Source organism: Mya arenaria, chromosome 5 (assembly GCF_026914265.1).
Source record: "Mya arenaria isolate MELC-2E11 chromosome 5, ASM2691426v1".
In the NCBI taxonomy this organism is placed as follows: domain Eukaryota; kingdom Metazoa; phylum Mollusca; class Bivalvia; order Myida; family Myidae; genus Mya; species Mya arenaria.
Window position 1 is genome coordinate 60349460 of NC_069126.1, and position 15246 is coordinate 60364705.

General features: G+C 35.9%; 2 protein-coding genes and 1 long non-coding RNA gene across 3 annotated transcripts in view; 1 reads left to right on the top strand and 2 right to left on the bottom strand.

Moving 5' to 3' along the window:
- The first annotated feature begins 246 nt into the window (after positions 1 to 246).
- Positions 247 to 902, top strand: LOC128235853 (uncharacterized). Its single transcript, XM_052950644.1, has 2 exons — positions 247 to 437; positions 551 to 902. Exons 1-2 carry the CDS (start codon positions 247 to 249, stop codon positions 900 to 902), a joined length of 543 nt encoding a protein of 180 aa, XP_052806604.1.
- A 714-nt stretch (positions 903 to 1616) lies between these two features.
- On the bottom strand, positions 1617 to 3929 carry LOC128234917 (uncharacterized). The gene is made up of 3 exons (XR_008261067.1): positions 3798 to 3929; positions 3631 to 3673; positions 1617 to 3276 (listed from the first exon to the last, which is right to left on the bottom strand). It is a non-coding gene; the product is annotated as an uncharacterized LOC128234917 (long non-coding RNA).
- A 2837-nt stretch (positions 3930 to 6766) lies between these two features.
- Positions 6767 to 15246, bottom strand: part of LOC128235324 (ETS translocation variant 1-like) — a 29796-nt gene continuing 21316 nt past the window's right edge. Inside the window, exons 8-9 of the mRNA XM_052950138.1 lie at positions 8070 to 8266; positions 6767 to 7795 (exon numbers count right to left, since the gene is read on the bottom strand). Of these exons, the coding sequence (XP_052806098.1) occupies positions 7334 to 7795; positions 8070 to 8266 (659 nt within the window). The 3' untranslated portion in view covers positions 6767 to 7333. The remainder of the gene's footprint in view (positions 7796 to 8069; positions 8267 to 15246) is intronic.

Below are 15246 nucleotides of genomic sequence, written 5' to 3' on the forward strand. Positions count from 1 at the left end.
GAAAGCAAGATGAACACGTCAGAAAGCAAGATAGAACGCAAGATGAAAAAGTCAGAAAGCAAGATGAACAAGTAATAATGCAAGAAAGAACGCAAGATGAACAAGTCAGAAAGCAAGATGAACAAGTCAAAAAGCAAGATAGAAAGCAAGATGAACAAGTCAGAAAGCAAGATGAACACGTCAGAAAGCAAGATAGAAAGCAAGATGAAAAAGTCAGAAAGCAAGATAAACAAGTCAGAAAGCAAGATGAACAAGTCAGAATGCAAGAAAGAACGCAAGATGAACAAGTCAAAAAGCAAGATAGAAAGCAAGATGAACAAGTCAGATATCAATATGGACAAGTCAGAAATCAATATGGACAAGTCAGAAAGCAAGATGAACAAGTCAGAAAGAAAGAAAGAAAGCAAGATGAACAAGTCAGAAAGCAATATGAACAAGTAATAATGCAAGAAAGAACGCAAGATGAACACGTCAGAAGGCAAGATAGAAAGCAAGATAAACAAGTCAGAAAGCAAGATGAACAAGTCAGAAAGCAAGATGAACAAGTCAGAAAGCAAGAAAGAAAGCAAGATGAACAAGTAAGAAAGCAAGATAACAAGTCAGAAAGGAAGATAGAAAGCAAGATGAACAAGTCAGAAAGCAAGAAAGAAAGCAAGATGAACAAGTCAGAAAGCAAGAAAGAAAGCAAGATGAACAAGTCAGAAAGCAAGAAAGATAGCAAGATTAACAAGTCAGAAAGCAAGATAGAAAGCAAGATGAACAAGTCAGAAAGCAAGAAAGAAAGCATGATGAACAAGTCAGAAAGCAAGAAAGAAAGCAAGATGAACAAGTCAGAAAGCAAGAAAGAAAGCAACATGAACAAGTCAGAAAGCAAGAAAGAAAGCAAGATGAACAAGTCATAGAACGCAAGATGAAAAAGTCAGAAAGCAAGATGAACAAGTAATAATGCAAGAAAGAACGCAAGATGAACAAGTAATAAAGCAAGATAGAAAGCAAGATGAACACGTCAGAAAGCAAGATAGAACGCAAGATGAAAAAGTCAGAAAGCAAGATGAACAAGTAATAATGCAAGAAAGAACGCAAGATGAACAAGTCAGAAAGCAAGATGAACAAGTTAAAAAGCAAGATAAAAGCAAGATGAACAAGTCAGAAAGCAAGATGAACACGTCAGAAAGCAAGATAGAAAGCAAGATGAAAAAGTCAGAAAGCAAGATGAACAAGTCAGAAAGCAAGATGAACAAGTCAGAATGCAAGAAAGAACGCAAGATGAACAAGTCAAAAAGCAAGATAGAAAGCAAGATGAACAAGTCAGAAAGCAATATGAACAAGTCAAAAAGCCAGATAGAAAGCAAGATGAACAAGTCAGAAATCAATATGGACAATTCAGAAAGCAAGATGAACATGTCAGAAACCAAGATGAACAAGTCAGAAAGCAATGTGAAGAAGTCAAAAAGCAAGATGAACAAGTCAGAAAGCAAGATGAACAAGTCAGAAGGCATGATTGAAAGATCCAACGCGTAAAAAAACTTATTTTCGAAAATAATTTAATATATGTATATCAATCAATGTGTAAAATTAATGGATTGCCGATCATCCAATCAAATAAAATCCATCAATCAAGTTCAAAATTTATTGGCAACATCGGCATATACATGCATGTAACATAACATAAAAAGTTCAGTATCATACTATAAAAGCGAAAAGTATTACAACACAAACACTGTTTAAGAAACATTTAAATTCAATCGATTATTAATTATATTCCTGCTGCTTCACTTCGCACGCCATAAGTTGTCAGTCAAACTAGCTCGATTACATTTCAATTTTTGTATTCTATTGATTGGTTAGACATGCAAACACCTTACACATTTTGAATGCACTTCATAACTAAATCAAGTCTTAGTCAATATTGATATTGTCGATATGCAATAAAGGAAATATTTAAATTCCAACAACTTTACGTTAATTTAATTATGTATATCTTACTTTTCAGTCACAGTTTTTACATTTATTTTTGAAGCTTTATCGATCATACAAGGAATAGAACAAAAATCATGTCATTAAATTTCTTAACTAAAATCTCTAAAATTTAATGTGTTCAAACTGAATAATACTAGTGTTAAAACTGACACGTTTGTGAATCTTTGTGTTGTATTATAATGTACACATGGACTATGAACAACTCTTAGTAGTAATACTATCGCAAATTTTTCAGCGTAATACACACTGCTATCCATCTACAAAACGTCTAAGCTTCGAAACAATCTGTTCTCCGAAAACATTATATTTGCACGTGCAATACACACAAAACGCTTCATAAATAAGATCCCAATTAAAAAACAAAGAGGAACAATAAAAATACAATTCATCAAACCAACCAATAGAACATAGTATGTACATTAATTTGATATAAACGTAAAACAAATTGTATATATGTCATGTATTTTAATCAAATGTTTGATTTTCTATAGGTTTACACAGCGTTGTATTTACAAAATAAATACACATGATAGCTCTGTTACTATTCAGCATACATGTACAATCAAGCTTGCTATTTACACTTAAGCAGAAATGCTATTACGGGGCTTTCTTTGGTTTATAAGTTTATGTGCAAACAAGAATATTTGATATTGCGATATAGATGTATTATAACACATTCATCTCTCGCGCCGTAAAGAAAACGATATACGAACGTAAACGTCATTCGATTTTGCTATCGCAAGTATTAGCTTAATTCTTAATCAGTTTTATTGTTCCACTTAGTTCCCAGATATGTAAATAGCTATACCATCTAGTTTGCAGATGAATCTGCTACCCTGGAAGTCATCATGTCACAGCGTGTTTAAAAGGTTAATAGCTGCAAGGCCGTTTCAATAAAGATGATAATCAATTTACTAGTATCGTGGTGGCATAGTCTCATTACTTTAGTACACAGTGTGGTGAATTGAACTTTAGCCAGAATTAAACATGAACACAGAATTGTTGGGGAAAAAATGTGCCGTTTATACAGATTTAAGATAATTTCAGTAACCACCAAGATCCTTTATTGAAACGCCCGTCTAACACCTCGAACAATCTAAACTTTAACCGTAGGAACCACGACATAACCCTGTACTTCAATCGATTTCAGAGGTTTGAATGGCACGGAATGCTGGCTAGAGTTGTTGTGACACCTCTTCCAGAGACGTCGCAAGAGTACGATAATTGTTATAACGAGAAGAGTGGCAGCGCATCCAATCAATACAGGTGTGAACCATCCGTCGTCTTCCAGACGAGCTGCAATACAAAATATCATAGCAGTTTTGAAGCCCAATGAAGCACTTCGTAACCTGGTAGAAGGGCACGGTTTACCAGAGATAAAAGCAAATAAATTGAACAAGAATTTATCGAAACTACACTTGCAGCGTATTGTAATAACATCCGATTTTGTTAGTAATTTGAATCACAGTGTATTCAATGTATTTTTGCCTTTGGAATAGGCGGTTTTCATCAAATTGGAATTCTTGGTGATATTTTTAAACTTCAAATATCGCATTGTTTAACACCCTATATACAGCAATATCACGAAATGAATAACTGAATGACACTATGCATTCGCTATTGCATGATATAATTTTTGCATGAAAATACCTCTTTCTTTTTCGCTGAATCTGCCTGCCCATGCATCTAGTCTCTAAAAAGAAAGTAAACATATTAAGATCGATTGCGAACTTTAGCTCTTAATTGTTTGGTTTAATAATACTGTATTTTTAGTGTAAATTATAATATATAAATGTAGAACAAAACGTAATACAAACCTTTTGACGATGTACAATATGATCCATTACTCTCATTGATATAAAATACGTTGTAGATGTGATCATAAATAACTGATTTGAGTTGTTTACTTTTGCGTTCTTAAGAATATATGATACGACCTTGTGGGATCCCATGACTTTACAAAATTAGAAACGCGACATTCCACTTTCTGTTTTCAAATTCGTTTGCACGCTCAGCTGACCCTCGATAGATCGTTTTATCCCTGCTGCAGAGTGTATACGAATTTATTGCAGCTCAATCAGCTTGTCCTCCACAATGTCGCCTTTTCCCCAACCATTCGGGAAAAGCACGAAATTTCGTTTGCAAAGCATTTGATTTCGTCTGTGTACGCAAGCAAATTTCGAACATTCACCTTCAAGAAAACGCTTAAAATCGTAACTATGATATTTTTTCTTATACACTTTAAGTTATGATTATTTCCAAAAATAACTTTATTTATGTTCAATATGCAACCCTTTTTAATATCGAATTATTATTTTGGGCAATATTTACTGGTTCAAAAGTGAAGTATTTGGGTTTATCAATGGGAAGTTAATACAATTGATTATAAAAGTAGTTAATAAAGTTGATATTTCATCCGTAGTTTGCAGTGAAAATAAATATTTTGTTATTTCACTGATAACACTTCCATGTTTCATCGCAAGGGATGCAGGACATCAAAATCATCCATGTTTAACGACGTTCGGGTAGTTTTTTGCCTCAATTACCCAAATAATCCATGTTTTACGACGTTCGAGTGTTCGTTTGACAAAAGCGAAAACATTTTCCATATAACCTCCACCCCTCGCCAGCGTTCCATCACCGCAGCATTATGCTCATATTTCACTCGAAATGGTTGTCTTCGCTGTATGCATCTTAAAGTCATAAATTACCCCGCGTTAGAACATGTGCTTATTTAAAAACAAATTGTAATAATAGTCTTACCTGAAGCATAAACATCCTTTCACTTTAGTTTCGAAAGCATTATTTTTCCTTTTTTAAAATACTATTTTCTGAACATCATGATCGGGCGCAGGTCTAAAGCGCTTACGTGGAGCTACGCCGGAGCATGTTTTAAAATAAGAGTCCCCTTGTTGCTTAACATCAAGTTCATTTATTGCGTTATAGTTTTACGTTAGATTGTACATGTTAATATTTGAAATACATGTTTATGAATATATATATATGTGTGTGATTTTAACACACCATCACCTATCTCAACGTCTACGTTGACATCAACAGCGATACAGTATGGTTGCCGAAACTCCTCTTTGCTTCAATACGGCTTTTGCTACGCTTTTGGGAATAATAAACTGCGGTCGACATCTTGCTGACTGCACTGGCCATTATTAAGAGCGAGGAAGGGAACGACAGGATTTTGACGTGCAAAAATACATCTGTAGATTGTAATATTGTCACAATTATAATTTAGAGTATAGAATATCCCCAAAGCCGGTGCTGTGGGGATGGGCTGACAGTTTTGCACTTACGATCATTAGGGTCCTCCACAATCAAATCGTGTCCGCTGCTATACGTGTTTTTATTTCACCCGAACAATCTCTATTACAAATTGTTCATATAATTGTTATTTCAGGTAGCCTGGTGTACTGTGAATGAAGGGAAGCAACCTACTGAACCCGTGCGCTCTTGACGCTGGAGTTATCTCTATGCAAATGCCATATAAATGGAACCTTACCAAGAAACTTGATAATGTGATACATGTCTTATGCATAAGTGACGCAGTTTGGCCATTTTTTCACAAATTGTTAGACTTCCATTGTTTAAAGTTGTAAAACGAATAAATATGATGTTCGTGCATGTCATATTATAAAGATGGAACTAAACTCATTGTGTATTAATAGTAAAGTAAAACCTTTTCACATTATAATTCATGATGCTTTTCACTCGCATACTCATTGATGACTTTTTGTAAACAGGCAAAACTTTTGTAGAGGTTTTCACATGGACTGATACAGCAACGATAACGACAACTTCTGCAACTTTAAACTACACTTGAACAGTATTAGGAGAACAAACGCAGACAATATCAGCGTTTTATCCGTTGCCCAGACGTCACCATGGTAACGGATCATCAAATGCTGGTATTATAATATAATTTTAAATAGTAAAATAGAAACTACAGGAACCAGCCAAGTAGTCAACTATTTTATGATAACCTAGTATATTAAAAACAACTGTTTAATGCCTAACAGACACCCAGCGTGTGTTACATAAGTTACAACAAAAACTAAGACGGATTACAAATACATGGTTACCGCCTCGAAGCCGTTATAAAATGGTGAAGCGTTCTGCTTGCACAAGTATCGAAAATGCTTGAATTGTAGAGTATTAAATATGTTATATTAATTATGATCTCGAATTAAAGTCGATATCGTACTTCTAATGGAAAGGCGATGCAAATCATATAGGCGATACATTATATTCATTTCTTTTAATATTATTGAATTATAGTAAAATGTCTATGTTTTGTGTGTAAATAAACACGCGCTGATAAAAATTCTGGGATGACTTCAGGACAAATCGTCGGAGACTTCATTGGCGTTATTTCAGCGGTTGTCGCCCTTAGTTGATAGATAATCATTTGCGCTTGCTTGCAATCGTTAATAGAACAGAACAGTTTTTTTTATAACATATTAATACATAAATGTACCAGCATTACAACTATACAATGCAGTGACCGGTATATATAGTTTAAATATAAAGGATGAACTGGAAATAGTACTATTGCAAATCATCGAAGTATAGTAAAACAATACTATTCGATTATCGTATGCATATACATGTTGGACGTATTTCAAACTTTCAGAGATGTGTAGTTCGCTACAATTATCAATATGCTATTACTATACATTCTTAGAAGCGGTGCCTCTCTTTACTGGTAAAACAACAAAGCGACATATTAAACTGAATTTTATTTACAAAACAAACAAATAAATTATGTACTGCGAAAATAACAAACATTTTTCTTTGATAAGGTATCTATACTAAGGATAATCACACATGTTTTATTCATATATATGCACTTGTTACGGATCGTATGGTTCGTCGAGTGCGTTGAATTCATACATTTGTCAGCTTTAAACAATCACGTACTTCATCCGTATGTACCATACAATCAACGGTTTCCAATTTGTTGTGAAAGAATATGAGAGAATATAACTCCACCGGAAAGGCTCATATAAAGTTCAGTTCCTTGAAAAAAGGCGCCCAGCCCAATTCAAGCAATGACATATCCTGGCCCTAATTACTCAAACAATCTTAAGTCCCTTTTAACAGAATCAGATCAAATCCAGCAAACGTTTTTATATATATATTTTATGAAATATCTTTTAAAGCGTGTTTGGACTTGAATAGGAAATTAGTATAGAGATGGCAATTATCAATTATATTTTACTTTGTAAAATCACAAATATATAAATATTTTGACTAAATGAAATAAGAAAAAACTTAAACCAGATCCGTTAAAGATAGTTTGATAAACTAGGGCCAGTACGACAACAATGTTTTATATCTGCTAATATACACATGACTCCATGTATGGTCCAGAGTTGTATATTTTCTGTACATCCTGCATGTACGGATACCGATGAGGATCCGGTGCGGTAAAAATATTGGTTCCTCCGGTTGGCGATACATTTATCGGAGGCAGTGGTGGAATTTGTGATGACGCAGCAAATGATGACGTCAAAGGCGGTAAAGAAAACGCTGGCTGCACTTCCGGAGATTGACTGGTTTCGCGATAAAGTCCCTCTGCTAGCGAATGTGTAGACGAATGGTCAGTTTTCAAAACTGGGCGATGGTTATCGGGGAATGCCATAGAAAACAATGCTTCAGGATCACAAACAAACTTATATACGTATCTCTCTCCAGCAACCTTTTGCATTATACCTTTTTCATAATAGTATCTGAGCGACCGGCTTAGTTTGTCGTAATTCATGGCTGGTCTGTTTTTCTGTATTCCCCATCGTCTTGCAACCTTTCACAAGTTAATAAGCATGAAATATATCAAGATAACAGTTTTATTTACAAACCACTTAATACTTTTGGAGGTAAAAAGTATGCGCATAATTCGTCTTACAAAAACAAATGAAAACAAACATTTAAGTTTTTTGTTGATATGCGTTTCTGAGTTTATAGTATAGATATTACACAATCTACTGTAACCTATGTTTTTGATATCTGCGGAAAAAAGAGAATACATTTTTTTCGAAATAAATATGAATAAAAACCTACACAAAACTTAATTATACCTCTTCGGGTTCAATAAGCTTGAACTCCAGTCCTCTTCCAGTCCATGCAATGAACGCAGCATTTGTTGGATCGTCCAGCAGGGTAACCAGAAACTGCCAGAGCTGCAGGGATCCCCTGCGTTGGTAAGAGGGGTGGGGAAGGTCTCGGTACCTCTCGAAGTATAGGTCTCTGTAGAATTCGGCTTTCACGTCCATACCTGGAAACATTTCCGAAATGAGAGTTAAGGACACAATATATAGTATGTTCGTTTGGCGTTTCCCTGTCATTTCGTCTAACTGTGTCTTGGTTGGTGTGTGTTTTTCCTCTTTTGTACTTCATAACAATTAACTTAACTTGTATGTATCATTGCGGCTTAATAGTTAAGTGTGGTGATCCTTATAGTAATGCTTGGTTTATAATGATATGTCTAGTTGTCCTATGAATACAAAATAGATTTACCGATTTTTTCTTTACATTTTACAAGAAGATTGTATTGCAGAAATTACATTAAGGACTTGAGATAGGCCATACTGTGGGTTTTAATTCTCATTCGTGATTAGTCAAGCGATGCTTTGGGTTTTAATTCCATTCGGGATTAGAGATGCGATGCTTTGAGTTTTAATTCTCATTCGTCATTAGTAAGGCGATGCTTTAGGTTTTGATTCTCATTCGGGATAAGACTTTGGATTTGACAGGCGATTCTTTGGGTTTTAATTCTCATTCGGGATTAAACATGCGATACTTTTGGTTTTAATTTCATTCGGGATTAGACAAGCGATATTTTGGGGTTCAATTTCATTCGGTATTCGATAGGCGATATTTTGGGGCACGACTCTCATTCGGGATAAGATAAGTGATACTTTGGATTTTAATTCCCATTCGGGATAAGATAAGCGATATTTAGGGGTTTAATTCCCATTCGGTATTCGATAGGCGATACTTTGGGTTCTCATTTCGCATTCGGGATTAGACAGGCGATACTTTGGGTTCTCAATTCTCATTCGGGATTAGACAAGCGATACTTTGGGTTCTTATTTATCATTCGGGATTAGACAAGCGATACTTTGGGTTCTCAATTCTCATTCGGGATTAGACAGGCGATACTTTGGGTTCTCATTTCTCATTCGGGATTAGACAAGCGATACTTTGGGTTCTTATTTCTCATTCGGGTTAAGACAGGCGATACTTTGGGTTCTTATTTCTCATTAGGGTTAAGACAGGCGATACTTTGGGTTCTTATTTCTCATTGGGGATAAGACAGGCGATACTTTGGGTTCTCATTTCTCATTCGGGTTAAGATAGGCTATACACTAGGTTTAAATTCCCATTTAGGATTAGACAAGAGATACTTTGGGTTCTCATTCGGGATTAGACAAGCGATTCTTTTGGTTTTAATTCCCATTTGGGATTAGACAAGCGATACTTTGGGTTTTAATTCCTATTAGGGATAAGACTTATGATTAGACCGGCGATACGTTGGGTTTTAATTTCATTCGAGAATAGACAAGCAATATGTTGGGATTTGACTCTCATTCGGGATAAGACAAACGATACTTTGGGTTTTAATTTCATTCGAGAATAGACAAGCGATATGTTGGGATTTGACTCTCATTCGGGATAAGACAAACGATACTTTGGGTTTTAATTTCATTTGAGAATAGACAAGCGATATGTTGGGGGTTGACTCTCATTCGGGATAAGACAAACGATACTTTGGTTTTTAATTTCATTTGAGAATAGACAAGCGATATGTTGGGGGTTGACTCTCATTCGGGATAAGACAAACGATACTTTGGGTTTTAATTTCATTCGAGAATAGACAAGCGATATGTTGGGATTTGACTCTCATTCGGGATAAGACAAACGATACTTTGGGTTTTAATTTCATTTGAGAATAGACAAGCGATATGTTGGGGGTTGACTCTCATTCGGGATAAGACAAACGATACTTTGGGTTTTAATTTCATTTGAGAATAGACAAGCGATATGTTGGGGGTTGACTCTCATTCGGGATAAGACAAACGATACTTTGGGTTTTAATTTCATTTGAGAATAGACAAGCGATATGTTGGGATTTGACTCTCATTCGGGATAAGACAAACGATACTTTGGGTTTAAATTCCCATTCGGGATAAGACAAACGATACTTTGGGTTTTAATTCCCATTCGGGATAAGACAAACGATACTTTGGGTTTAAATTCCCATATGGGATTAGACAGAAGATACGTTGAGTTTTATTTCATTCGGGATTTGACAGGCGATTGGGAATACATTCAAGATTTTAGAGACGATCATTTTGGTTTCAATTTTCATTCGGGCTTGACAGATTTTTCTTCAATTATATACTAGTAGCTATTATTCTTTGCTAAAGTTAATTATGGTAATTGACATATGCACATTTGACCTGTCTGATTAATTAAGCCCTTAAATAACCGACATAACATAATAAATACATGCATTATTTTTTGTATATGACTGAATAAGTCCGATGCAAAGAACAAGTTAAAAAAAAACAACTACAAGTTACAAATAATGTAAATAAAAGAAAAACAAAGAGAAAAGGAATACAGTTTATAAATATTTTAGATATAACATATTGCATCATTGTAGAACACATTTTGCAGATTTGATACTATTTATGCATTTCCATATTGATTGTAAAGCAATTCGGAATTCATATGGTTTCTCTGTATAATAATAACAATAATTTCATTTCATATGGGCTACTATCCGCGTTCAATGAGCCTATAAATCCTCCAGTAAAGAGAGTGATTTCAGAAATTAATCAAATGAAGCCCTTAAAAATGTCATCACAATTCAGCCAACAATTGCAATAGCGAACAATTGCACCGACTCCCGATTCTACTTGAAAACAAAATGAAGCCTAAACAATGTATCAACAAGCAGCTAGAACAAAGATCACCGTACATAAACATCATCCAAAGTTAATTATACACGTTTCAAAAGCCATGATCAAACGCCACCGACAGTATTTGAAGTTACCGACTCTGGGTAAAGTGTGGTTAATTGGGGTGTTTGTAAGAAACAAATTGATTCAAATATTCGGCTTCATGAGGTAATGTGTGTTTTATAACAATACCATCACATTAATAGACAATGTTTTGGTTAAAGCCCTTATACCCAGGTAGAAGGTTAAAGACGTGTATATGTAATCCACCAAATATGACTACACTCATTAAACGAAAATAGGGCTTAAGCAGGGACATTGTTTACGCCTGTATACTCACTGTTTAAACACTATTATGGTCATCAAACGATTAAGTGGCTTTGTTCCTGTTTATTCAACGGTATGCAGTTCTACTCCCCTTCTCTGCCCTATGTCTACAATGTCGATAACCAGCTCAATGTCATGAGATCGCACCCGTTGCACATGCATATAAGTTTGATCTGCGTTTAAGACCTGAACCCCTTTAAGTCTCATGCATCTCGTCGTTCAAACGCCACAGTCTAGGATTTTATCATAAGTAAGCATTTAACCCTTAGTTTTAAATATATTTTCCTGCAGTCCCATGCAAAATGACTCATATTGGTATCCTTAAAAAGTTTTGCTGGTGAAGAATTTGTAAATTAAAATAGCAAAAATATTATCGCGTATAAAAATCCCTCTCGGTATGTAATTGTGTTCTTAATGTCACATGAACATGGATATAAATGAAATTAATATTATAATTTGAGTTACGACATATAATATTATATCCATTTAAGATGAACTGATGCCGCTATTTTTTGTTTCGATAACGTTGTGATAGCTATTAGCTTTTGGTTAAATGTAATAACACCTAAATAGACTTCATGGTATATGTTCCTTTGGCTATTATAATGCACTAGAGGATTCAGGAGAAGGGGGTACACCAGGCACACCCTTTCACCCATCCCAAACACCCCACCCACCCCTTCTAAAATTATCATCGTGAACATTTCATGTCAGTATGGTAGAGAAATTATGCATAATTTACACCAAAATGCACCATTTCAGACTAAAAGAAGTCAAATATTTCTTTGGTGAGGACCCCCCAATCGGAACACCCCAATCTGTCTATCTGGAAGCTTGCCGGAGATGGCCGAGTTGTTTTGAATGGAGGACCCCCAAACCCGTCTAACATGTTTACATTCTAATCAGTTTCTAAAGTGCACCTACTCTAACGCCGAATCCTGAATCTGCCCCTGTAATTAAAACTACCTGACCGAACAACGGAGTCAAAAGGTAAGCAATACGCTTGTATAATTAAAGCTGCATTCTCACAGATTGACCGTTTTGACAACTTTTTTTGTCTTCAAGTGAGCCAAAATGCGTAAAATGTCATGAAACCCATGATACAAGACTGCTGACAAAAGATCAGATCGCAACTTTTCATATTTACGATCGAAAAATGATAGTCTATGGCTAAAAGCGTTAATCACGATTTAAGAAAAATGAAATTTTCAGCAGTTTTCCCAACAATTGAGGTCTCTTTTATTGTGAGTTATCTTAAATGATTGCATTTAAGGCATTGATACCGAAATCAGCTGATTCTGAGACAAAAACTAAAAAACGTCAACACTGTCATGGCAATCCGTGAGAGTGCAGCTTTAACGCCCAGTAGACACTCAATGAGACACATACTGCCACCGGCTGGACAACAGAAACAGATTATGTGAAAAATCATAATATCGTGTGGTTTTTTTTCCAATAAATGGAGTGATACACGCCTAGGTTATGCATTAACTATGTTGCACTACCGGCTACCGTAAATGACCAGTCTCAATCATAACCGAGACTGCTATCAAAGTCCAAGGATCGATTTATTACAACTCTTATAAATACATGTACACCGAAATACTGATTCAAAGGCTCATTTAAAAAATGTACGGGATGATGACACAGTACAATCATGCAGGACAAAAGGGAATTTATCATTCAAATTAATAAAAGACTGTACGGCATACGTTATGTCTAATTCAAATGATATTTGCAAATAAAACATATCTGTCTAGACTTAAAGCAAGTTTTAACAATTTAAGACGTGCTGATTGGTTTTACATGATGTTTCAATACTATCCTCATCTAATTTCAGACGTTCTTTTAGAGCTGATTTTCACGCTAATTGGGCCTAAAGTCATACAAACATATGGTGTCTTGAACATACGTCATTTTCATGTCCTGTATTAATAGAGACGCAAGAAAGTAATGCCCTCGGGACCACATATCAATAGGATTACCAATTATAAAATCCAATTCGACGTGTTTAACGCTAGGGATCTAGTCGATGTTAGTCGTAGAAGTCTAGGAGACTCGAATGCGAATATGGTTCAACTAGATCAATGTATGGGGATAATACACCAGTCAATGGTAACCAGGCCCCCCCCCCCCCCAGGTCCGGGGAATAGCGGGGACTTTGACTTTTGGTCCAGCCTATCTCGGGTAAAATCCCCGCCCTGCGGGGACGAACTGATGGTAAAACCCCGGCCAAATGCCCCCGCACCCCAGAGACTCTATATAAGGCCCAATCTCCGCTAAATTTGGCGCTAAGACAAAACCACTGCGGTTACCCGGCCCTGCGGGGCCACCTGGAAAGTAAAAACACGGCCCTTTTCCCCGGCTATCCCCGGTATACCCCCGGACCTGGGGGGCGTGGTTACAATTGACTGGTGCATAACATGAGCACGTTTTAAAGGCTACCGAAACAAAAGTGCATTGGATCGTTTGTTCAAACGTTTGTTAACGTTAACAACAATGTAAACGTTATCGAAACTTAACTTTAAGATCTTTGCTGCTGTGGAAGTTTAACGTATACTCTTGTGAAATGCAGTTTTAGTTTAAACGTTATTTATTTTACAACGATTGTGAAGAAAGCTATGATAGCTTATACTAAGTCACTCTCGTTGGCACGATTATGCGCGAGAGTGTGGTCTTGTGTCGTGGGGGAAACCGATGAACCCGGAGAAAACCCACTTGTCCGGCTTGGTGATCCGGGAATCGAACCCGGGTCGCCTTGGTGAGAAGCGAGTGCGCTAACCACTGCGCTAACCGGACAACCAAATGCAGTTTTGCTAACAAAATTTGAGACATCTGTTTCAGCTATACCTGTTTCATTTAAATGTATAAGCACATCGTCAAGTAAATGACGTTAAAAAGTTAACAACGATGTCGTAAATCACATTATTAAATCTAACAAACTTCTGAACAATTGGCCCATTGTTTCTTTCATTTCAATGTGTATTATATTGTGCCGGAAAAATCGTTCGTATGTTAAATGTTTATCTTTCCAAATGAAAAATCATATGGCCCTTGCAATATTTTTATATTGTACATTACCCGAAACAACGGGGAGTTAGTACATGCAGGGGGTGATAAGGAAAACCCATATCACATTTTACACACTGCACCAAAACAATGAACGTTTAATTTTCAGTGAGTACAGGTACCATTCGGAGCTGCCAGGCCATGTTCCATCTGAAACAACCTCGGATGTATATGGACGGTTTGCAATGACAAAATTCTTGACCTTTAAAAACGCTACAAGTAAGATCGCGTAGTAATTTCAATTTTGCAGTTAAACATTGGGATTTTACTCTTAGGATTCTAAAGTATTTGTGCAATAATACACTTCACTGGGAATCAATTTGAAATAGGTAATACACAATACACGTAAAAACACTACCATAAAATAGTATTTTCCTTTTAAGAACTACTTCTACTGAACAAACTGGTATATATTCGATGTAGTTTTCGATGGAAAATGGCCGAGGTGTTCCGATTAAACAGGAATACGCCGTCCCCATCTTCGGGTCGTCTTTGTTGGAGAATACGTCCAAGAATCAAGCCGGTTGAGTTACCGTAAAGTTCATTAACCCTATGGCTATATATTTTAAAATTTCTTTAAAAAATGGCACTCATAAAATAGACACCCATTGATGAGTCTGAGAGTGGGTAGGAATTATTCAAATGAACGTATTCAGACGATCCAATATCAATGAGATTGGCTAAATCCAATTTGTAATTTAGTTGACTTTTCTCGCTTGTTTGGATTCGCGAGAGATCAGGAATGGCATGCTAATGTCATCATTTGATTGCCCCCTTTTTAACACGAGTGGGGAGACGTTACTCTTTACTGGAGAGCAAATATTAGGTTAGCAAAAAGTGTTTCTGAGATTCGTTTGTTTTGTTTGTAATGTAAATACAAATGAATTGAACT

What these genes read in the sequence shown, in the direction of transcription:
- LOC128235853 (XM_052950644.1), top strand. Translation starts at nt 247, where the DNA reads ATGAACAAGTCAGAATGCAAGAAAGAACGCAAGATGAACAAGTCAAAA. An exon ending in TCAGAAAGCAATATGAACAA is followed by an intron (nt 438 to 550) that starts GTAATAATGCAA and finishes TGAACAAGTCAG; the next exon opens with AAAGCAAGAAAGAAAGCAAG.